Source organism: Aedes albopictus, chromosome 2 (genome assembly GCF_035046485.1).
Source record: "Aedes albopictus strain Foshan chromosome 2, AalbF5, whole genome shotgun sequence".
Classification (NCBI taxonomy): Eukaryota; Metazoa; Arthropoda; class Insecta; order Diptera; family Culicidae; genus Aedes; species Aedes albopictus.
This window is the reverse complement of record NC_085137.1, coordinates 248,701,719-248,725,611: the sequence shown is the minus strand read 5'-3', so window position 1 is coordinate 248,725,611 and position 23,893 is coordinate 248,701,719. Positions and strand designations below refer to the sequence as shown.

The window sequence follows — 23,893 nt, the reverse complement described above, 5'->3', positions numbered from 1 at the left end:
GTTGTATAACGTGCGATGTCTGGGTTGAATGGCGTTGAAGTTTTACATTTTTGAAGGCAGTCATCACAGATTTCCTTGTTTTTGGCTAACTTCGTAACCAGTTTTGTACAGCGGTGGAAGAGTACATTTAATTTAGCTCTATCTGCCGACCTCATGATTTGACTGGCTGAACTTAAAGTTTGACGCGAACTGCTTGATTGCTTACCATTCACTATAAGAAAAGAAGGAAATGATGAAATATACATAATTCAGATAGTTATGTCACAGACAAAGTTATGTAGTTATAGAAGGTGTAAATTACCCTGAGCTTCTGACATCGAATCTACTCGAACACGCTTTGGTAAAGTTGGTCCATCTGCTTCGACCGGCCTCGGTCGCTTTCTGATCAGATCCTCCAACGATAAAAGATACTCCCTCTCATCAATGTCGTACGAGCTATTGTTCGGGACATGCATGAATTGTGAAAGAGTAATAGATCTTAAATGTTGTTTCATTTGCAGTGCTGTTGGACGTTTTTGTTTGTATCTAATGACCGAGAATAAGTTCTCCAGGCAGTCTTGTACAAATCGTGATGTATACAGTACAGTATACTCCAGGGATTCAAAATAGTTATTTATGTAACGAGTTGCAAAAAGTTGATTTTTTCAGTACGAGTCGTACATTTATCCAACGAGGCCTGCCGAGTTGGATAAATACGAAGAGTGCTGAAAAAATCGAGTTTTGCAACGAGTTCCATACTAGTAGTTTACGCAACAAGGTGCAGAATGAAGATTTTTACAGCACGAGTTGTACACTTATCCAACGAGGCTTGCCGAGTTGGATAAGTACGACGAGTGCTGTAAAAATCGAGTTCTGCACCGAGATGCGTACATCGTTTTTTGCAATTTCATAAATTACCACTTGAGGATAGTTTTTAACAAAACTTATACATCAAACTGCACATTGATGTTCATAGCCATAAGAAAGTCTGATCATAGCAGGTTATACTGTGCAGTTGTCACAATTTTCCAAACCTGCGTCCAGAAAACATCAAGAAGTTGATCAAAACTGAAAACAGTGCTGTAATGGTTCATTACGCAACGCAAATCAGTGCTGTAATGAACCATTACAGCACTGATAATTTGGTGTGGGAAAGTAGGCCTTTTCCTGTCAGATTTGCGTGAGGTAAAACAGCCTATTACGATGAGAAATTGCAAAAAAAATTTTATGCAATGATTTTTTCATAATGCAACCCATTTGAGTTGCATAATGTTCATAATGCAACTCAAATGAGTTGCATTATGAACATTACACAACTATTTTTCATTATGTAACTCATTTCAGTTGCATAATGAACCAGTTTGGAAAAATTGGCCATTATGATACCAAAATGAGTTATATAAAATATAAATTATGAAACTAAATTGCATAAAAGTAGTTTTGGAGCCTGAGAATTGCATTCGAACTCATTACGGCCGCCGTTTGCCATGGCTTCCAATGGCCTTTTTCTCCCACTTTTATATCACTCATTAGCTTCGCAAAAAATTTATGTGGTCTATTGACGCTTGATAATTATTTTCGGCTGGTTTCAACGCTTCTGAATCGTCACGAGCAGTGTTGAAAATTTCATTTTGTCATATCTAAATTCAATCGCCTACAGCTAATTTTAGAAGCTGAACCTGAGAATATGGTATATGAAAAACTTGTGCGGCTAGACCAGTTCTGCTAGAAAGTCACGGAAAAACCGATATTTTTCGAATATTTAAGGTAAATGTCACGGACCACATTTGAAAAATGCTAAATGATATTCACCGTGAATATCATTTGGCATTTTTCAAAGGAAGCCCGTGACATTTACGTTAAATATTCGAAAAATAGCGGTTTTTTCGTGACTTTCTAGCAGAACTGGTCCAGCTAGGTTCGGGTCCTCAGGAAAGCGGTAGAAACTCACAGTATTATCCTTTCGGCTATTTTTATTACACTTCTTCACAGTACAATACATTATAAGACGACGAATGATGATTATTGTTATAATTTAGAGAGCTGCACTGAGTTTTGTATTTAATTCTAAATTAGAAGCGAAAAAAAGGTTATGGATTTCAGATTGAACCGAACCTAACCGAACTAGTTACGTTCTGTTACGTTAGATGACTTCGACAGCTTGTATACAACATCAGTTTTGTTTACTACGATCGTTGGTTTCCAGAGAAACGATCAACGGAGGGGAAGGGTGGCACTCAAAGAAAATTGAAAATCCAACCATGTCGATTTTGAAGATACAAACTGATTGAGTCCGCACTCCTCAGATGGACAGTAGCGTGGTTCAAAAAATCGTGTTTGCTCCACACCACTTATTTGATTCGAAACCAGATTCCATGCCTTCTCCCAAAATTTGTGCTTATTTGGTTGAAAATTGAGACTGCACAAGCCCTTCAAAGTTTGTATGGGAATTACTATGGGGAAACGATGTTTTTTATTCAATCGACCGTAGCATTTTCCCAAATGCACTAGAGGGTTAGTTGACCCTTGGTACTTCTAGGCTACTCTATCAGCTACAACTTTGCCGAAGACTTCATTCAAATCGCATGCTTCATTAAACTATTAAACTATTCGTTGGGCATCACTGCATTTTGCAGTGAAACATTAGCCATAATTTCAGTCTGTTATCTTTGGCACCATATGAAGCAATGTTGCCTACTAAGAAGCTGGAGGATCACTGTTATATTTCCTCCAGTTTGATACAAATCGATAACTAATTATTGAAGCGTCCAATTTGAATGCGGTCTTTAACAAAGTTGTAGCTAATAGAGTAGCCTAGAAGTACTAAGGGTCAACTAACCCTCTAGTGCATTTGGGAAAATGCTACGGTCGATTGAATCAAAAACACCGTTTGCCCATAGTAATTCCCATACAAACTTTGAAGGGCTTGTGCAGTCTCAATTTTCAACCAATTGAGCTCAAATTTTGGGAGAAGGCATACACTGTCGTGAATCGCAAGTCAGTATCATCTGCATTTTGGGCAAAAATGAGTTAATGCCCGTTTTCGATCTTTCTTCGGTTGATCTTTCAGCTGCGTGAAAAAAAAATATATATAGTTTGTTCAGTAAAATTGAAAAACAACATCAAGTCAGATAGTCCCATAATGAAATGTAATCGCAAGTCAGTCCCATTACGAACTTGTGCACCCTCCACTACAAAACCTAAGACTGTTTTAGCTACTTTAATATTTTTCAGTGTTACGTTTTCACGTTTGAAACAATGTGTGAAAGTTTCATGTTGATCGCAGAAGTTTTCAATTTGTGGCGATTTTTCGAAGTTTCACATAGAAATCGAATGTGAAAACTTCAGAGTCCATTTTCTCAATGCCTACTTTTTGCAGATGGGACTGACTTGCGATTCACGGCAGTGTAATGCTCAATAGATAGTGACGAAGAAACTAGTTTTGTGTAGAAAAAATGGAACTTTTCGCGAGTGGCTCAGCTGCTTCGTATCGCAAAATTCTTTGTGGTGATGCAGAATAGGGATCATTTCCGATTGTTTGTTTATAGTATTATTCGTTATATCGGTGTTACATCAGCCAGACAAGTACTTTGCATCGTAAATTTTATTTAATTCCGGTTGTGCGGGAACTTACGCTGCTGAATTCTTTCTGACCCTAAACCAGAAGAGTGCACATCGACGTGATAGGATGGGTGTGAATGTCATAGGATAGTTTATCCAATATTTCAAAGATAGTTAATAAATGTTGTGAAATCAACGGAGACTACGTAACGAGTTGTAGAAACCTGAGAGGACCATCTTCACCAACTTCGTGACAAAATTTGGTGAGCATGTTCCATGGTTTATATTTCATTGCATTTGCATTATTGCAACTATGTTAATATCATCCTGTAATGATTCTAATGATATCGCGGAGGCTACTGCAATGAGCATGTTGGTTTATTTCTTTTACCACATACCTATTGTTAATTTCGAACATGGGCGGCTACTTTCGCAGAAGCTTGTTTTTCGGCTATTCGATCAAATTTGATGAATCGGTATTGCTTCACTATTAATGAGGAAAAAGTTTACGTAATAATGTAGTCGCATAACTTAATCAAATCATACTGAATTTCAGACCACTTCCTTACATCCCATCTCCTTTCTATTTACGAGGGCGTCGGTGAGTCGCTGGCATCTCGATACATAGATATCATCTCTTCCCTGTAGGAGATGTGATGTGAATAATAAAGAATTTGAAAATTCATTGAAATGTGTTGAGATTGTATAAGATCGACACCGATCGCGCTCAAATTTTGCACAGATACTCAGGAACCGAAATGAAACCAAAAAAGCTTTGCTCTGAGAAACGGGTTCTGATGACCCACGCAAACAACGTAGGAAGAAAGGGACGGGCCAGGGATTGAACCCAGGACCTTCTGCATACGAATCAGAAGCAGTAGTCACTAGGCCACCAAGCCCGTCTTATGCATGTATAGATAAGATTACACTTACTAAACTAAGTAATCCAAACCTTTTTATACTCACGGTATTTTGTAATAACTTTTAGAATACTCATGAAAGTAATCTTTGTTCTTCACAGCTCTCATCGCAAAGCGGAAACTTAGAGTCAGCAAACACGAATCGAACGAAATTGCCGACATCCTGCCTTATTCTTAAATTATTCATGTTCATTGGATATGGACTGTCATCCGCCAGAATTGCTAAATTATTTCGTAGTTTAAGATTTAACCAAACTCACGATTGAGATTATTTATTACTATTTATTAGGTTTTGGTCTAAACTGCTCACAATGCAGCGCAATTGTGTGAAACAAATAAATTATGAGAACAGAATAAAACTCTCTTGTCGTGATTCTATGATAGAATGTTGTAAATTTAAATTCATTCCATGCTTTGCTTTTTTTCGATTTACGACCTTTTGACCCTAATCCCTTTTAGAGTAAATGTATTTAGTACTGTTACCTTTACAATCCGATGGACTGAGCCAGCCCGGAGTAGATATGCAACGTAACGAATCCGATGCAACCGGTGACGAGCGCCTTCAGGCCCAGGCCGAACCACGGTCCGGTTGCCAGCGCCTGAAGGGTTCCTTCAAGCCACACGCCACGGAAGGAAATCGCAACCAGCAGTACGATCACCAGCGGGACAAACTTCTTCTCGAGATCGTGTCGGGAAAACAACCACAACAGAGTAGCCGTGGCCAGATGCTGCACCAACAGAATGTTTGATTCCAAACAACGCTGGATGTAGATCCACGAGAACTCGGCGCCACGGGCACCGACCCAAAGCATCAGACCACGTGACAGAATCACCTCGGCAGTGGCCCATCCGAGCCCGGCAGTGATAAGTTTACTGTGTCCCTTTCCAGGAATTTTCGACAGGACAAATGCCAGACCCAGGAGGTCCACCAAGTCCACACTGCACCGGAGGAACTCCTATGCAGAAAAAAGGCGAAATATAGATAGATTTTCATAATTTACTACAGCAACACTCACCGCTATCAAGTTGAATTGGCCTTCCCCGGTGAAACTGTCCGTATCGGGGAAGAATGTCGCGAGGACCAGCATCTTACAAAGCTGGGTGAAAATATAGATTCCACCGGCTTGAATGCACTTCCAGAACGCTCCATATTCTGATCTGTTTTTAATAAATTAGGGAACATCGTTTTAATTAATTCGATTAAGAAGTAGCTCCTACCAAAACTCTGTATGGATAGCCCCCCATAACAACAACCTCACTTACAGGCCGGAATACTTGTAGGTCATGTAGTACGGTACGTAAACTAGTGCAACACAATTTCCAAAATGGTAAAGCGTCATTTTGAAATAGTTTTCACTGCAAATAAGTTGATAATAATTTACAAAATATTGAACACTTTCTGAAATTGCACGACGACCGATTAGCGAAAAGTGTGCAACAAATGACAACACGGACGACGACGGGACCGGGACGACTGACTGACAGTCGACTGCCCCTCAAGAACGCAGCCAAAAAACCAGTTTAACCGAATGAAAACTCGCCGAAATAGATGTGTTCAATATGCAAGCTCTTCCTGCAACACGCTCGTTGAAATCTACCAGGGGAATGACGAAGCGACGAAGGTTCAGAATCATCAACCCAGCATTCGGTTCAACATGGCGTCCAATGTTTTTGTTTTTACTTAATTCATGGAAAAAATACGCTGGAAACATCGACACTGCTCCGCTGCTACATATAACAGAAAAAAAAACTGTTGTGTAATATTACATCTGAACTGCTGCAACCCGGTGAATCCGTCGATTGCATGAATATTACATCGGACGATGTACACATAAAAACAAAAGATTTTACATCAAAAGGATGTAATCGTACGTAGGAATCGTGATTACATTGATTATTTAGTATGTACATCGGAATGAGTTACATCGGGCGAGTTGCATTTATTTTTTGCTGTAAATATCATGCAAAAGTGATAAAGAAAAAGGAACAATCATCAAAATCAACGATTAAATCTTAAGATCATTATATATCTTATTATATAGCGCATTTAGTTCACCACTGGACTATCGCACTAGTTTTTACGAGTGCGAAAACGCTAATAAAAGTGCGCGATAGCATCAAATCAACTCGGTGTCTTCAGAGCACTTCCCAAGGAACAGACCTAGCTGAATAACAGATTCTTAAGCTAAAGTTTGCTTAAGAGTTGTTTGTTCCACTCTTGTACAGCAAAAATGTTTGTTGGGTTGTTCACCATAGATTGAAGAAATAGTGCGCCGAAGACATCAACCTGATTTTATTCAATCACGCACTTTTATTTACGTTTTCGCACTTATGAAGTCGCAGTTCGCAGGCCAGTGGTGAACTAAATGCGGTATAATAAGTCTTATTCCTTATAATTGGAGGAATGAGTGCACCAAAGTGTTGTGACTGGCCGAATAATTAACACAACAGCTAATTGATTTAGCACTTAACTATTTATTTATTACTCAACGTTAACAATTTAGTTTGTAGGGAAAACTGAGCACATGCTCTCGCGCGCGGGGAAGCAAGAATGAAACGTCAAAACAGCGCGGAGCAAGGTGTATGTGTTTATAGGTATGGACAAGGTTGTAGTATGGTAGTAATAATAGCAAAGGTATAACAACTCTCCCTCTTTTTGAAAAAATGCATCGATAGAATTACAAATTTAACTTTTGGGGAGGTTTAATCACTCGATTTGAACGCCTGAGGGGCTGTGCGGATACTACATTACCAGATCGCGGCGTCCTTGTTGCCGAAGGTCCCGGCTCTGGTTCAGGAACAGCCTCAGTTGACGTAGTAGGTTGAGCGTGCACCACCGGTCGTTCACCAGTAGTCGCCTCTTCAGCCGGTTCAGTAGCGGTTGCCACCGAAGCAGGAACTGCAATCGTAGATGGTGTTCGTTCAGTGTATACCTCCTCCCTAGGGGGATTCACCAAACCTTCACGCATGTTCGCGCCAACTCCAGCAATATGGTCGATGTGGCGCTCCCAGACTCTTCCGTCGTCCAGGCGCACAGAATAGCGTAGCTTGCCGACCTTCTCGACGATCCTTCCGAATTTCCATTTGTCACGCGAGAGAAAGTCTCGCACTCGCACTCGATCTCCGTCCAGGAACACTCGTACAGTCAAGTTTTCAGAAGGTTTCGGTTCGTTTTTCGGCAGCATCAAATCCAGTCTTGAGCGGATCTGACGACCGAACATCAGCATTGACGGCGATTGGCCCGTTGACGGATGCAGCATCTTCCTGTAGGTCAGCAGTATGTTTGATAACTCCAGGTTGAACTCAGACTTCGGACACTTCAGAGCTTTCAGCTTTTGTTTAAAGGTTTGCACGTAGCGCTCTGCTTGCCCGTTCGTCGATGGGTGATACGGTGCTCCCATTTTGTGTACCACACCATTCATTCGCAGGAACTGTTGGAAAGTTTCCGACGTAAATTGAACACCATGGTCACTGACTAGAACCGATGGTATTCCGTAGGTGGCAAATATCTCCCGGCACATGTTCACCGTACTCTCCGCCGTGATTGATTTGCACACCTTTATCTCCGGCCACTTGCTGTACGCGTCGACCAGAATAAAGAAGTACGTGTCTTGAAACGGGCCCGCAAAATCTACGTGGACCCGCTGGAACGGCATTGTCGGCGTCTCCCAGCAGTGCAGTCTAGTTTTCGCAGGTTCCGGCCTGACCGATTGACACTCGGCGCAGTTGGAAACCATGTCCTCAATGTCGTGGTCCATTCCTACCCACCAGCAGTATCCTCGAGCTAATGACTTCGTCCGGGTTGTTCCGAAATGGGTAGAGTGCAGCTCGTCCAGCACTTTCCTCCTCAGTGCCGGCGGTACGTAGACGCGTATTCCTCTTAGAAGGCAACCTTTCTGGAGTGAAAACTCGGTTTGTTCCACCCCGAAGCGATCTTTGGGATCCACTGGCTGGCCGTGCTTAATTCCTTGGATGAGATTCCGCACCGACCGGTCCTCGGCCGTGGCCTGAGCCAGCTCCGCAGCAGTCAACGGCAACTTCTCGATCTGGTTAAGCTCGATGACGTCGACCTCTTCAATCACATTCTCCGGATCTGCTTGAGAAAGAGGGATCCGGGACATTGCATCCGCGTTAGCGTGGTCGGCAGACTTCCTAAAACGGATCTCGTAGTCGAACGACTGTAAGTAGGTTGCGTAATGTTGCATTCGAAGAGCTGACATCACCGGCAGTCCCTTGTGCTCTCCGAATATCTTGGATATCGCTTGGTTATCGGTGATCAGCATGAACTTCCGGCCGTACAGGAACTGGAAAAATTTCTTGACGCCGAAAATGATCGCGTATGCTTCCTTATCTACTTGCATGTAGTTTTGCTGAACTCGGTTGAGCGTCTGGGAAGCAAACTGTATCGGACGTTCCGTTCCGTCCGGCATCAGGTGACTCAGCACCGCACCTACGCCATAGGGTGACGCGTCTGTTGCAAGGATCAACGGCAAATCGGGCGAGTAGTGAGCAAGGCATTTCTCGGACTGCATCTGGTTCTTCACGCTTCTGAACGATTCCTCGCACTGCTTAGTCCACTTGAACGGCACGTCGTTCTTGAGGAGGTTGTTCAAAGGGTAGAGTACCGTACTGAGGTTTTCGAAGAACCTTCCATAATAGTTTATCAGTCCAACGAACGACCGGACTTCATCCTTGTTCTTGGGCTGAGGCATTTCCTGGATCGCAGCAACCTTTTTCTGTATCTTGTGGATACCATCTTTATCGATGAGATAGCCACAGTACTCAATTTGATCCACAAAAAACTCGCATTTGTCCTTATTCACCCGAATGCCGTGCTGGTCTAGTCGCCGCAGAACTTCTTCCAAACGTCGGAGGTGTGTTGCATCATCAGGGCCTGTGACTTTGATATCGTCCAGAAATACGCTGACTCCTTCGATTCCCTGAAGAATCACTTCCATCTGGCGTTGCCAGATCGCTGGCGCCGAAGCGACGCCGTACATCAGTCGATTTGGACGATACAAGCCACGGTGAGTACTCAGGGTGAGTATCTCTCTATCCTCCGGGGCGACTTCCAGTTGCAGATAGGCCTGAACGAGGTCGATTTTGGAGAACTTCTTCCCTCCAGCCAACGACGCAAAAAGTTCATCCACGGTTGGTAGCGGATGTCTGTCCACAACCAGGTTTGGGTTGACCGTTTGTTTATAGTCCCCGCAAATCCGCACACGGCCTTGGGACTTTTTCACCGGGACGATTGGAGTGGCCCAGTTGCTTTGGTTCACCTTCGTCAGCACTCCTTCCGCTTCGAGCTTGTCCAATTCGTCCTCCACCGTCTTCTGCAAGTTGAAGGGAATCTTCCTCGCCTTCAGAAACACCGGCCTGGCATTGTTCTTCAACGGAAGGCTGGCCTGGACACTGCAAATTTTCCCGATGGAGTCGTCGAACACTTTCGGGAATCTTCCCAAAACCTCCTTCAGCGCAGCAGCACGGGTTGAAGTAGCATTTGTAATCTCGTTGACCGCATCCGGATTCTGGAGTACACTGTTCCAATCGACCGGAATCGCATTTAGCCACTCGCGCCCGAGAAGTGGATGTTTGTCGGAGTCCACGACGTATAGCGGTAACGTAACTTTTCCACTTCCGTATTCGACACTCGCATCGATTATTCCCAGTACGTCGATACTGGTACCGCAATAGCTCACAAGATTTGTGGTGCAACCACGCATCCGCGATTCGGAAAAGTATCTGTCCCGGCACTTCGCACTCACGATACTAACCGGCGATCCAGTGTCCACTTCGAACCGAATGTTCTTTCCGTTCACTCGCATGTCCAACCAGAATCGCGCACTACCGAGTTTAGTGTCCACGGTACACACTTCCCGCACTTGTGTACTTTCGCAATCGTTACCGTCACCGGATTGGTGCAAATAGTTCGCTTGCGCCGCATTCGTTTTGTTCCCGGCACGGCTCGCGTCCGACCTCCCGGAGGCGGATCTCTTCATACACACTTTCGCAAGATGTCCTTTCAGTTTGCAGAACGAACACACGGTATCTTTGTGCCTGCACGTATTTGCAAAGTGCGTCTTTTCCCCACAGCGAAAACAAGAAGAATCGCTTGCACTTTGTCCCACTTTAGTAAAAGACTTTCCCCCAGCGTTTATTTTGTTATGCTTCTCTTTTTTACCTTTGAATCCAGTCGATCGGTGCACGGCGTTTACCTCCTGCTTGCCGAGGTTCCCCTCGATTTCCGCACCTCCTTTCCGGGAAAGCTCCATACTCACGGCTATGTCCCGGGCATCTTGGAGTGTCAGCTGCCTCCTCTCTAGCAGCCGGCTTCGGATGTCATTCCGTTTGATACCGAAGACCAACTGGTTCCGAAGGGCCGTCTCGAGGTATGCGCCAAAGTTACAGGTGACGGCGATGCGCCGCAATGCCACCAAATACTCGTCGACCGTCTCATCGGGCGAAGCCGCATTCGAATCGCCTTGCCGGCGGCACTTGAAACGGAAATTTTCACTAATTTCCAACGGCTGGGGGTTGAAGAATCCTTCCAGGGCATCGACGATCTCGGCATACGTCTTCTGTCGGGGAGTGTCTGGCGCAATCTTGTCGCAGGCGATGTCGTACGTTTCCGATCCCATATGATGCAGAAGCAGGTTTTTCTGCATCGCCGGGTCGACAACTCCATAGATAGCAAATGCATTTTCCAGCCGCTCCATCCACCGCATCCACTTCAACTTCTTCTTGTCGAAGGGATCAATGGCAAAGTTTGGTGGCGGAGCTCCAGCAGCAGCGACAGCCGCCGGCCCGATTGCACCGGCAATTCCTCCTCCTGCAGCAGCACTTCGACCAGGATTTTCTGCGTTCGCCATCCTCGTCGCCAGAACTGTTGTGACTGGCCGAATAATTAACACAACAGCTAATTGATTTAGCACTTAACTATTTATTTATTACTCAACGTTAACAATTTAGTTTGTAGGGAAAACTGAGCACATGCTCTCGCGCGCGGGGAAGCAAGAATGAAACGTCAAAACAGCGCGGAGCAAGGTGTATGTGTTTATAGGTATGGACAAGGTTGTAGTATGGTAGTAATAATAGCAAAGGTATAACACAAAGACGTCGAGACGATCCGAGGCAAATGTGCACTTTTATCAGACTTTTTAGGCGTACAAAAAAAATGTGTGATAGTCCATTTGTCATGAAGTCTGCAATAATTTGAATATTTTTCCATTTGATCTTGCCGTCGTGCGCCGCAAAATTGTCAAGTGCCCCATTAAACATAATTCTGATCAAGTCGGTCGATAAATCGGCCAATTGTTGCACCGACGCTTATGGGAGCTTTACACAGGGATTGACCTACGAATCACCTGATTAAAATTAACAACCTATGCAATCGGCTGATTAGTATGTTGTTGTAGGCCAATTTAGTTTGTCTAAATCTTATCAACCGACTAATCCGTTAACTTAACCGGTTTTCATCGGAACATCCTATTTAATCTGGTGAATTATCGATTGTTCCCTGTGTTAAGCTTCCATTGGGTTCTAGATTGAGTTTAAATAAGGGCGAAAGTAACATGAGAGAGTTCTCTTCATCTTCTTCAAATTAAAGTGACAAGATGCAAGTACACACTAAGATCAGCTCGGTATTTTCCCCATCTTTTTACTGAGTTTTCAACAGCAGATTTGACTCGGTACGCTCGGTTATCCCTTTTGCTGAATACTCTGTAAATAAGTTAACGAGTTCTGTAAATGAACTGTCAAAAATTACAGATGAACGGTAAATATCGTTACTGATGAACGGTAAATATTGATTACCGAGTGTACCGAGTTAAATCTGCTGTTGAAAACTCAGTAAAAAGATGAAAAAAAATACAGAACTCAGCGAAAATTTTACTGAGCTGGAAAATCAGAATCTTAGTGTGTATGGTTGAACTTTTTGGTCATAAATCGCTATGTTGCGATGCAATCTAGCGTATAAGTGTAAAAAAGTTCGATTGAATATGCATCTTGTCACTTTAATTTGCAGAAGAGAGAGTCGATGAAGAGAACTCTCTCATGTTACTTTCGCCCTTATTTAAACTCAATCTAGAGTTGTCCAAAAAATGTCTCACGAAACCTAATGCAAGCCTATCCATATACGTGAGAACGAAAGATGTTTACAAAGTTCTTAGTAAGAACTTCTTACAGATAGATTAACACGGGAAATCTGAACACAAACCACTACCACACAGGAATTTGGATTGGTCAATAAGCGTCGGTGCAACAATCAACCGATTTATCAACAGACTTCATCGGGAAAATGTTTAATGGGGTGTATAGATAGTAGAGTAAATATAGATCCGCGGACACCGCTAACTAAAATGTTTCAAGCGTGTAAGTAGTAATTTTCAAGAGTGAGACGGTTGAATATGACGTCATGCGCTCCATTGATGTTGTCCAAATCGTGACGGCATGCTCGTTTGGATACAGATTTTGACAGTTCGTTTGGATACAACGGATTCATCAACACGGATCTATGTTTACTCTACTATCTATAATGGGGTGTTGTATGGGAGTTAGAGGTCTTTATTTTTTCTTTGACCCTGTGTACTGGGATCTTGATGAACGCAGCCAAGGGCAATGTTTTTCTTTTCGTTCACTTCCCCTCATTTCTCGACTGTCATTTTCGTGTGCAAATTTTCCCAGTGATTCTGCCGGCAGCTGAATAAAAAAATGTGAATTTTGCTCATAAAATCACTCATTATTCATCGCAAATTTCATCAGTTCTCTTCAATTGAATAGTCTATAGTTACCAAAGTATTGTTGTAAACCAGAAAGTGCATTATATAGTACAAATAACACCAGCAGAAAACATGTCAAAACTGTTGGCTCGTGTTGTTTCGCAACAGAACAAAGTTTTTCTTCACCCGAAGAACCCAACGCGAAGCTGGCTGAACACGCCCACATTCCGGCGGGGGACCGCCACCAGCGGATCCAGTGGACCAGGAAGAACCAGCGACCCGATGAAAGGTAAAGGTCCTATAACGTGGAAAAGTTTCGCCCTAATTGCCACTGCCGGCCTGGGCAGTTTGGGCTTCATGTGGTACGTGAAGGACGAGAAGGAACAGGGTGAGTTCGAAAAAAAATTAAGGTGTTTTTGCTATTTATTAAAATTTTTAATTTTACAGCCCTTCTGAAGGAACGGAAACGTCAACTAGGTAAAGCCGCTATCGGTGGTTCCTGGGAGTTGGTCGACTCCGAAGGGCACGAGCGGAAATCGTCCGACTTCATCGGCCAGTGGCTGCTGATATATTTTGGGTTTACGCACTGCCCGGACATCTGTCCGGATGAGCTGGAAAAGATGGCCGCCGTGGTCGATGGGCTGGCCAAGATGGAAGAGGCGGAACCGGTTCAGCCGCTGTTCATCACGGTTGACCCGCAGCGGGACTCGAAGGAAGTGGTCGGAAAGTACGTCAAGGAGTTCCATCCAAAGTTACTGGGTTTGACGGGAACCGTGGAGCAGGTGGCCAAGGTGTGCAAAGCTTTTCGGGTATACTTTAGCGCTGGACCGAAGGATCAGGATGAAGACTACATTGTAGATCATACGATCATTATGTACCTTGTGGATCCTAACGGGCAGTTTGTGGATTACTACGGTCAGAATCGCAATAAGGAACAGGTCAAGAACTCCATTATCATCAATCAGGCCAAGTTCAAGCAGATGAATAAAAAATCCTGGTTCTAAGTGTATGTGCTGTAAGTGGTAAGTTTTGAATATAGGTTGTTTTCTTATGTACATAGATAAGACTGTACTGGTCTCCGTCGATTTGAGAATGAACAGTACTGCTAGGAACCGTAATGTTGTCAGTATTTAATGCAAGCCGAAATATTCCTTCGACCGCGTTCTCTGTTTGTATCCTAAAACCCCTGGTTTAGACACTGCAAGTTACTTGATTCAAGTCAATGGAAAATGCCCAATTGAATGCGAATTGAACGTGTAAACACCACCATTCATCTCACATGAGCAACTCACTTGACTTGAACGAAAGTTGAACATGTTGAACTTTTTCATTCAAGTCAAACGAAATCGTCTCACTTGCCCCGTCTAAACCCGCGATTCATGTGAGCTGAATTCAAGTCATCTGTCAGTGAGATTAATTCAATTCAGTTTGCTTACGCTCCGCACGAGTTGAACAATGTAAACACTTGCTTCAACTGAGATGCATTCAAGAGCATTCAAGTGAACACTCAAGTCATTTGCGCAGTCTAAACACATCTTTGAGAAGTTAGCAAGTGAAATGTTCGTTTGAGTTGAACAATGTAAACCAAAGGATTATTGAAAAACGACCTCCTACACAAAGAGTAAAAAATTCGAGGATTTAAAATCAAAATTTACATACATTTCTTTTCTTCATTCGTGTTTCGCCACATCCATTGTCAACTGAATGCTTTTCTTTTTTCATTCAATTTCCTGTCATTAATAGTTTCTTGGACATCGTAAAATTATCAATTTCTGTTGACAAACGCAAAATTCGACTTAATAAACAAATGAAACAGATGATTAACTCTGCTCCTACAATGGGTGGGTTGCCCTAGTCTCGTGCGGGTCCAAATTTCACTAACTGATAATATATAGAGATCATAAGAACTAAATGTGCATTAAGTGCACAAGTCTTGTCCAAATTTCACTAGAATATCTAAAGTGAAATTTTAACAATTTCACAAATAGGTTCTAATTATGATATCTGAATTAAGTGTGATGGCAAGTTTCATTCTGTTATGTTCTTCAATCGCAGGACAATCCCAGTAGAAAGTAGAATTCACTCGTTCGAGTTGGAAACTTTGGCTCCAACGGTTCAGACATTATCTTTTTAGTATTCCGTTTGAGATTGTTACGGATTGTGAGGCCCTGAAGTAGAGAAACGGGACACCTTTGCAAAATTGCTAGATGGGCGGACTTCATCGCCGAGCTCGATAAGTAGATATATCTATAGTATATAGATATAGACACTATAGTGCACAGGTCGGGAGAGTGCATGCGGCACAGCACGTTGATGCGCTATCAAGGATGTAAAATTCAGTACCTACCTACAGCTGTGTTCATAAAAATAGCAGTGAAAGCCGTTTTCCATATAAAATGACCAACTTTGGCATGCTGTAACTTTGTTCTCCTATGAGCGATTGAGCTGAAAATTTGACAGCGAACTACAAAATTTATTTTGTATTTAATGTATTTAATATGGTAAATATTGTAATAGCAAAATCTGAGAATTTTCAAAGCACGTTGGAAACAGTTAAACACTGTGAAATTGATCAAAATAATAGCAGTGTTTGTTTTGATATTTTTTACCCAGCAAACATTTTTAAAATTTTAAAATTTTAACATCTTGTAACCCAGGCGGAAACTGTTTGAATAGCGTACGAAAATATTTCTTGCTTCTTCAAGGTAAAGCTACATTTCAATTTATTTACACTGCTATTATTTTGAATGATTTCACATAGTATTTAACTTTTTTCACGTGCTTTGAAAATTCTCAGATTTTGCTATTATTGCTGTGTGCATTCGAAATGCAAATATTAAATGCGGGAGCACCAAATGCGGTAAGATTTTCTAACAAGTAACCCGATGTTAGTGGGAGCTTTTGAATCCTAGGTTGGCGGTGGTTTTGACTATGGTTGCTAAGTTGCCTTTGTTAACACTGTGTTACCGCGTTTGGAGCGCATTTGGGCATCGTTTGCATCTTGAACGCACACAGCAATACAATATTCACCATATTTGTAGTTCGCTGTCAAATTTTCAGCTCAATCGCTCATAGAACAAAGTTACAGCATGCCAAAGTTGGTCATTTTGTATGGAAAACGGCTTTCACTGCTATTTTTATGAACACAGCTGTATATGTTGCGCAGGGCAAACGTCTTGAAATCCCTGAACAGTGCATCAGAAATTCAGACACACAAATCTCAAGAAGCAAGCTTCAAACAACAGTGCATTTCATTATTCTGTTCTTGCTCATTGGTAATAAGCTTAAAATAAGAAGATCCGCCGTCTGTCATTAAGACACCACTAATAAAAAAAAAATGAGAAGATCAGGTGCGCTGGTTTTGTTTAAGAAGAGATATGTGCGCTCGAAATCGTCAGTATGTGCCAAAATCAGGCTTGACAGAAACTCCCTCGCGAGAAAATGAGGAAGCGATTTTGGCGATTTTCTGAGGAGTGAAAATAAAACTCAGAAATCACAACGCAAATCCTCAACAGCACCGAGCGCGAGCTTGCTGCGCAGCGAGGAGTTCGTCCAACACTCATAATTTCTTGTTGTGTTTCTCACTTCCACTCACACTCAAAAAGCTCTCGCGAGTTCCACTCCCATACAAAGAAAGACTCTCGAGGCGAAAATCGCACTCAAAAACCCGAAATAATCATCGACTCTTTTTTCGTTCCCCTCTTCCTCGCTCAGTTTTTATTGCCTCTCTGTTTGGGGTTCGTTCGCTCCCTCGCGACGAGGCAAAAGCAAAACACCGCTCTAGAGCATGTGGCAAAACTCTTTTGATTTCGAGGAGGATTATCAAGCCTGGCCAAAGTCTGCCATTTTGGGATTCTAACAAGCCTGTCTTTAAAGATGAAAAGTTGTGTCGTCTCAAATCATCGATCGAGGAAGGCAAGGTAATTGGTTATGAGGTTCGTGATAATGTGTTGTACAAATCGGGAAACGCTCGTCTCCTATTGTATGTCCATCAGGAATTAGAAGAATCGGTTATACATATTCCACGATTCACTTGGATTCCGTAGTGTTCCGGTTGTCGGTGAAAATGAAAAGTTGAAGCCACGGTTCTGAAGCCTCTATTAAGTCAAAAAGGTGTTGGATAGAAGTTATGTCATTGCCAATATTGATGGGTATCAGGTGTCGGGAAAGCACTTTGAAAGAATATTCGGCCCACAAAATATGCGTCTGTATAAACAAGATCCTTCGGGTGACTAAGTGATGATGATCATTAGCAAGGTTTTCCCAGGGATTCCTCCTAGAATTCCTCTATAGAATTCAGTCAGGGATTCCCTAGGAGTCCCTGGAGAAATTTCAGGAGCAGTGAATCAAAATTCAACCATTGCGCAACAATAAAGACAATTTCGCAACCTGAATTTGTTGCGATATTCTACGCAATGCGACATAGGTTTGTCCCAACTTAAAAAAAAATGGGATAAAGATCATGCAGCACGAGTTTAGAGATTTTTAGGCCTTGCAGGCTACAGTTGGACATTGTTAATTTGCAAAAAAATGTACTCAATCCTGTTTTTTTCCAAAGTTTCTTCAAAAAATAGTTTTTGATGTTTTGAAAAAAAAATCCCCTTGAGTGTTTTAAGTGTTCTTTATTCGTGTATTTCTTTAGGAACTTTTATGGAGTCATCCAAAAAAAAACACATTTTGTAATTGAAAAATTTCAATAAGACTATAGCACAATAGTTAATTATTATATTTGCATCACCAATTTGTTCAAAAACCTTTTTTTCTATAGATTCTATAGAAGACTTTCTGAAGCACACTTTGATCGAATTTCTAAAATAATCTAAAATAGATTTTCTAAAAACAAAATCCTAAAAATATTTCTGAGGGAATTTTCAGCGGCATTTATGAAGGAATCCCAGGAGGTATTTCTAGAGGAATCTTTGCAGGATTTCTGTAGGAAATGGCGGAATTACTGAGGAAACCTATTGCAGGATTTCTAAGGAATCTTTCAGAGAATTTCTTACGAAAACTCTAGAAATTCCGAAGAAATATCTGGTGATATTCATTAGGAAATTCCTGGAAAATTGAGGAAATAAAAAATCATAAAAACTTCTGCTAGAGTTTAAGGTCAGATAAGCATTTATTGAAAAAAAAAAACAATTGTATGAACTGAAAGAGCATCATCAGAATATTTTCCATTTATAATGCTTTTTTCAACACTGTAAAATTATTTGAATGAATGCGATGAGTCCTCGGATTTTTTAGAATGAAACTTTCATCACAATTTCTGTTACGCCCAAATCAAAACTAACTCCTAACTTTCATACAGTCCACCATGCATTCATTTGTAATCACACTCACACACATACAATCAGACTCTCATTCGAACCCCATTATTATAAGAACACTCTTTTATTAGAATAAAGTAGACTTTCACCCCGAACGGACGCAAGCTTTTTGATTCCAGGTCGTCTACCACCGAAATTGTCCCCTCGTGTGCTATTCGGAGGAACATTGGTCCATTCGACCGGATTTACGGAAGGACAATCTCGATGGTTTCCGACCGTTGTTAACGGGACGCGAAAGTAGCCGGAAAAAGTTAAAAATTCGACGCGAGTGCTGTGCACAAGCGATGCGAAACACGCATCGGCGTGTTATCCGTGGACGCCATCTTGGCGAATCGATTGTTCGCGAAACAAAACCGGAGCTGCAGATTGCAGCAAGTGCAAAGATCCAATTCGCCGGAATTGGAAGACAAATGCCGGAGAGTGTGGAACACTAAAAGTAAACTGCCCAAGATCGTCGGATCAGTGGAAGAGTTTGCCTCCACACAAACATCAATGAAAGTGACATGAAGCGTACACCGGTTAAAACGAGAAGTGCTTCGAAAAACCACAGTGAAGACACGGATTTGGAAAGTGGACATAATCAGAGCATAGGAAGTGAAGAACGAGATGCAAATCCGTTGTCAGTGAGTAATCAGAAGAAAAAACAAACACTTAAAGAAGAAAAGAAGAAAATGGAAGAGAAAATCCAAATGCTGGCGAAGAAACGTGAAACCGTGCGACGGAAGGTGCAGCGGATTTATGTGGCTACATCGGATCCGGACAATCCAAACAATTTGAGCAAGCACTACCTTCAAACGCAAATTGAAATGCTGACACGATGCTACAAGGAATACAACGAGTTCCAGAATGAAATCTACGATTTGATCACCAGCGACGAACGTCAAGCTCAAGAAGAGATGGTGTACATCGAATTCGAGCGGGTTTATGACATCTTACTAGCTCGCTTGGCCCAGCAGGTTGAAGATACGTCGAAGGTGAAGCTCCAGCAGGCCTCATCTGCACCTCAGGCGCTAAACCAGGCAGTGCAGCCGAATCTGCCACCATTGAAGGTACCGCTGCCAACTTTCGATGGCTCTTACGAAAATTGGTATGCCTTCCGCAGCATGTTCGAAAACATCATGAACAGGTACAACGCGGAATCGCCAGCCATAAAGCTGTACCACCTACGGAACGCTTTAGTAGGTAAAGCTGCTGGGATAATAGACCAGGACATAATCAACAACAATGATTATGCCGCAGCCTGGAACACCCTTCGCGACAGGTTTGAAGACAAACGGCTAATCGTCAACAAGCACATCGAAGCTATCTTGAGCCTGCCAAAGATGACCAAGGAGAGTGCGATCGATCTTCGTAAACTGATCGATATTTGCAGCAAGAATGTCGATGCCCTCACCAACCTGAACTTACCTGTCGTCGGATTGGGTGAGATGGTGATTTTGAACGTTATCTCATCAAAAATGGATTTCGAAACACGAAAGGCTTGGGAACTGGTTCAGAAACCGGGTCAGCTTCCCCAGTATTCTAACACGATGGATTTCTTGAAGGACAGGTGCAAGGCCTTGGAGAAAATTCAAGTCAGTGTGAAGGCAGCTGGTGAGTCTGTGAAGCAGAATCGACCGGCTGTGAAATCAGAAGTGAAAGCACATTCGCTCGTCACCACAGAAGCACAGTGCTTTCACTGCAGCGGATCGCACCCGATTTGGAAGTGCGACACATTCCAGAAAGCTGGATACAATGCGCAAAAAACCAGCCTCATCAAATCCGGAGCTTGTTTTAATTGCCTTCAGCGAGGGCACACAGCAAGCGACTGCAAATCGACCCACACCAGTAAAAAATGCAGACAGCGTCATCATACGTTGATTCACCGAGAAGAACAGCCTGCTACACCACCCAAGGACATGACAAACCAGCAAAAGATCGTTCCGAATTCCGATCCTGCACCAACGACTGCAAGCACCGCGACCACCCTATGTACCATGGTGGAGACTGGGAAGAGCCAGAACCTTATTGCGACGGCCGTGGTACTCGTCCGTGGCAAAGGTAACTCGAAATTCGCCTGCAGAGCAGTACTCGATTCAGCTTCCCACTCGCACTTCGTTACTGAACAATTCGCCACTCTGCTGGGCCTAAAACGGAAACCCGCATTCTGTGTCATTTCCGGGATCAACGGACAACAAGTGCACATCAAGTGCAAGCTACATACGCAAGTGGAATCAAGGATGAATGATTACGCAACGAAGCCATTGGAACTTCTCGTAGTTCCGAGAATCACTGGAGACCTACCCCTTGCAAAGTTCGATGCGAAGGCTCTTCAAATTCCAGATGCAATCGTATTAGCCGACCCAGCTTTCAATCTTCCAGACACCGTGGACTTGCTGATTGGTTCAGAACTTTTCTTCAGACTCCTAAGACCCGGTCAACACGATCTTGGGGTTAGTGCTCCTTTTCTCCAAGAAACGCAATTCGGCTGGATCGTGAGTGGCCTTGTTCCGGCGGCTCATATCACGGTAGGAAATAGTTTGACAAGTGTGGTAGAAGAAGACGACTTTAGTAGGATCCTTGCTAAATTCTACGAGGTCGAGACATGCGCCGAATCACCCAAGGAAGAAGAGGATGAAGAGTCGTGCCTGGCCCACTTCAGAACGACACACCGAAGAAACCCGGATGGGCGCTACATCGTAAGAATCCCATTCAACGATCTTAAATCCGAGCTAGGCGAGTCCCGACAGATGGCAGAAAAACGTTTTTTGTCACTCGAGCGGCGGTTGGACCGAGAACCGTTGCTAAAGGAACAGTATAAGGCGTTTATTTGTGAGTATGAACATTTGCAGCATTTGCGTGAGATTTCTCCCCCCATGAATGAAGAGCCGGGCGGTGCGTTCTACGTGCCCCACCACTGCGTACTTAAACCGTCAAGTACTACGACAAAGCTGCGTGTAGTATTTGATGGGTCGGTGGAGAGTTCTACAGGGATCTCAATCAACCAGGCACAGTACGTAGGCCCAACTGTCCAGAACGGCCTGGTTTCCATCTTGCTCAACTTCCGGTCGTATCGATATGCCGTTAGCGCAGACATCCCCAAAATGTACCGTCAGGTGACGGTACATCCTGACGATCAACCGTACCAACGAATACTTTGGAGAGAGAACAACAGCGAACCGTTGAAGGTACTACAGTTGACAACAGTGACGTACGGCATGAAGTCCTCTCCATTCTTGGCCACCATGTCGCTGCTACAACTTGTGGAGGATGAGGGACACTCGTTTCTGAAGGAAGATGATATTCCTGAAACGAAGCAAACATCTTTAGTGGCAACCGTGAAGACTTCTACCCGACTGGCACTCTTTGATCGTATCAGCAGATATTCGATAATTGAACGAGCAATGGCATACGTAGACAGGTTTACTGATTACATTCGAAGACATCGGAAGGAATTGACGAAGGGCCCGATCACTGTGGACGAGCTTAAGCGAGCTAACTTGTTGATAATCCGCCTAGTACAAGCCGAGGGTTTTCAGCATGAATTAGAACTTCTCAACCAGGACCAATCCTCTCGACACCCGCTACGCTGTCTTAGTCCTTTTATCGACATGAACGACGGACTTCTCCGGGTAGGCGGCCGCAGTAAGCATGCCATCATCCCTTATGATAGCAAGCACCAAATGTTGCTGCCTGAGAAACATCCGTTCACTGCTACCCTCATTCGACATCTCCACAAGAACAACCATCATCTGGGACAGCGAGGATTGTTAGCAGTAGTACGGCAACGCTTTTGGCCACTGCGAGCGAAAAGTGTCATCAGGAAGATAATACATCACTGCATCCCCTGCTTCAAAATGCGACCGTCGAAGGCAACGCAGTTGATGGGTAACCTGCCAGACTACAGGGTTCAACCGGCGCCTATTTTTTCTACAGCAGGCGTCGACTTCGCCGGACCCTTTACTTTCAAATCTTCCACCCAATCCAGAAAGCCAATGTACACCAAAGGCTACGTCTGCGTGTTCGTGTGCATGAGTACACGTTCTTTGCATCTGGAGCCAGTGTCGAACTTGACGAGTGAAGCCTTTCTAGCAGCGCTACAACGATTTGTGAGCCGTCGTGGTTTGCCCAACAAGCTGGTATCGGACAATGCCACTAATTTCGAGGGAGCCTGCAATGAATTAGGGCGTCTTGCTGTGCTTTTCAAGGACGAACAATTCCAAAAACGACTCGATCAGTTTTGCACCCAACGAAGCATTGAGTGGTCGTTTATTCCGCCTCGTAGTCCCCACTTTGGTGGGATTTGGGAGGCCGGGGTAAAATCGGTCAAATCACACCTCAAATTGATTCTGGCTGAGCACAAGTTGACCTATGAAGAGTTTGCTACCGTGCTTTCCCAAATTGAAGCTGTTTTGAATTCTCGGCCGCTAGTGCCATCATCCGACGATCCGAACGACATCACGGCAATCACTCCTGCTCATTTTATCATCGGCCGTGAATTCCAGGCGATACCTGAGCCTTCGTATGACCACATTCCAGTTGGACGACTGTCGCGATTGCAGTTTTTGCAAGACCTGAAACAAAAATTTTGGAAAATTTGGATGACTGATTATTTGCAAGAACTTCAGCGACGACAAAAGGACTACAAGATCACCGAGTTCAAGCCTGGTGCACTCGTACTGATCGTGGACGATAACCTTGCTCCTTTGCAATGGTCGTTGGCGCGGATTATCGACACGCACCCTGGTACCGATGGACACACACGTGTTGTAACCCTGAAGACGAAGAATGGAACAACTAAGCGAGCGGTCAAAAAGATATGTTTGCTACCTTTGGATAGCGAAGAGTGATGTTTAGAAATGAAGTCATTTCAAGGCCCCGGGAGGATGTTACGCCCAAATCAAAACTAACTCCTAACTTTCATACAGTCCACCATGCATTCATTTGTAATCACACTCACACACATACAATCAGACTCTCATTCGAACCCCATTATTATAAGAACACTCTTTTATTAGAATAAAGTAGACTTTCACCCCGAACGGACGCAAGCTTTTTGATTCCAGGTCGTCTACCACCGAAATTGTCCCCTCGTGTGCTATTCGGAGGAACAATTTCTAACAAATTGATTTTGTTTTGCTCATTAAGAAAACTAATGATTCATCAAAATAAGCGCTTTATCTACGCGCTATTCTCAGATAACATGATGGCGAATAATCAAAATAAAGCAGAAAAATCTGATTTTTTGAAAATACAGAAGCACGTATAAAAAACAAATCAATCAAATCAAAACAGATCAATCTTGGATACTGTAAATAGTAAAATTTTGATAACATTTAAGAGACCAATATGTAGCATTTTCCGGTTTCCTGCTAGCTCTAGGTCTAGGCCTTTTCGGTGCCCCTCTGAG

At 43.2% G+C, this 23,893-nt stretch overlaps 4 protein-coding genes across 5 annotated transcripts in view; 2 read left to right on the top strand and 2 right to left on the bottom strand.

Moving 5' to 3' along the window:
- The window catches only part of LOC109433261 (uncharacterized), a 29,135-nt gene extending 24,205 nt beyond the window's left edge, over positions 1–4,930 (top strand). For both annotated transcript variants that reach the window (XM_062851486.1, XM_062851483.1), the window contains one exon: positions 4,562–4,930. In XM_062851486.1, the coding sequence (XP_062707470.1) occupies positions 4,562–4,638 (77 nt within the window). In that variant the 3' untranslated portion in view covers positions 4,639–4,930. The remainder of the gene's footprint in view (positions 1–4,561) is intronic.
- On the bottom strand, positions 4,723–5,903 carry LOC109424261 (BOS complex subunit TMEM147). The gene is made up of 3 exons (XM_019699348.3): positions 5,724–5,903; positions 5,477–5,618; positions 4,723–5,416 (listed from the first exon to the last, which is right to left on the bottom strand). Exons 1-3 carry the CDS (start codon positions 5,798–5,800, stop codon positions 4,946–4,948), a joined length of 690 nt encoding a protein of 229 aa, XP_019554893.1. The 5' UTR covers positions 5,801–5,903; the 3' UTR covers positions 4,723–4,945.
- A 1,235-nt stretch (positions 5,904–7,138) lies between these two features.
- LOC134286455 (uncharacterized protein K02A2.6-like) lies at positions 7,139–11,329 on the bottom strand. The gene has a single exon (XM_062848067.1). It carries the CDS (start codon positions 11,327–11,329, stop codon positions 7,139–7,141), a length of 4,191 nt encoding a protein of 1,396 aa, XP_062704051.1.
- A 1,775-nt stretch (positions 11,330–13,104) lies between these two features.
- On the top strand, positions 13,105–14,295 carry LOC115258796 (protein SCO1 homolog, mitochondrial). Its single transcript, XM_029859219.2, has 2 exons — positions 13,105–13,565; positions 13,625–14,295. The coding sequence occupies exons 1-2, from the start codon at positions 13,310–13,312 to the stop codon at positions 14,179–14,181; spliced, it is 813 nt and encodes a 270-aa protein (XP_029715079.1). The 5' UTR covers positions 13,105–13,309; the 3' UTR covers positions 14,182–14,295.
- Positions 14,296–23,893: the final 9,598 nt, after the last annotated feature.

Excerpts from the sequence above, each read along its gene's own strand:
- LOC109424261 (XM_019699348.3), bottom strand. The coding sequence starts at position 5,800 with ATGACGCTTTACCATTTTGGAAATTGTGTTGCACTAGTTTACGTACCG. Across the intron at positions 5,619-5,723 it reads ACCTACAAGTATTCCGGCCT|ATCAGAATATGGAGCGTTCT; the intron begins GTAAGTGAGGTT and ends TATTAAAAACAG. Across the intron at positions 5,417-5,476 it reads GCCAATTCAACTTGATAGCG|GAGTTCCTCCGGTGCAGTGT; the intron begins GTGAGTGTTGCT and ends TTTTCTGCATAG.
- LOC134286455 (XM_062848067.1), bottom strand. The coding sequence starts at position 11,329 with ATGGCGAACGCAGAAAATCCTGGTCGAAGTGCTGCTGCAGGAGGAGGA.
- LOC115258796 (XM_029859219.2), top strand. The coding sequence starts at position 13,310 with ATGTCAAAACTGTTGGCTCGTGTTGTTTCGCAACAGAACAAAGTTTTT. Across the intron at positions 13,566-13,624 it reads GAAGGACGAGAAGGAACAGG|CCCTTCTGAAGGAACGGAAA; the intron begins GTGAGTTCGAAA and ends TTAATTTTACAG.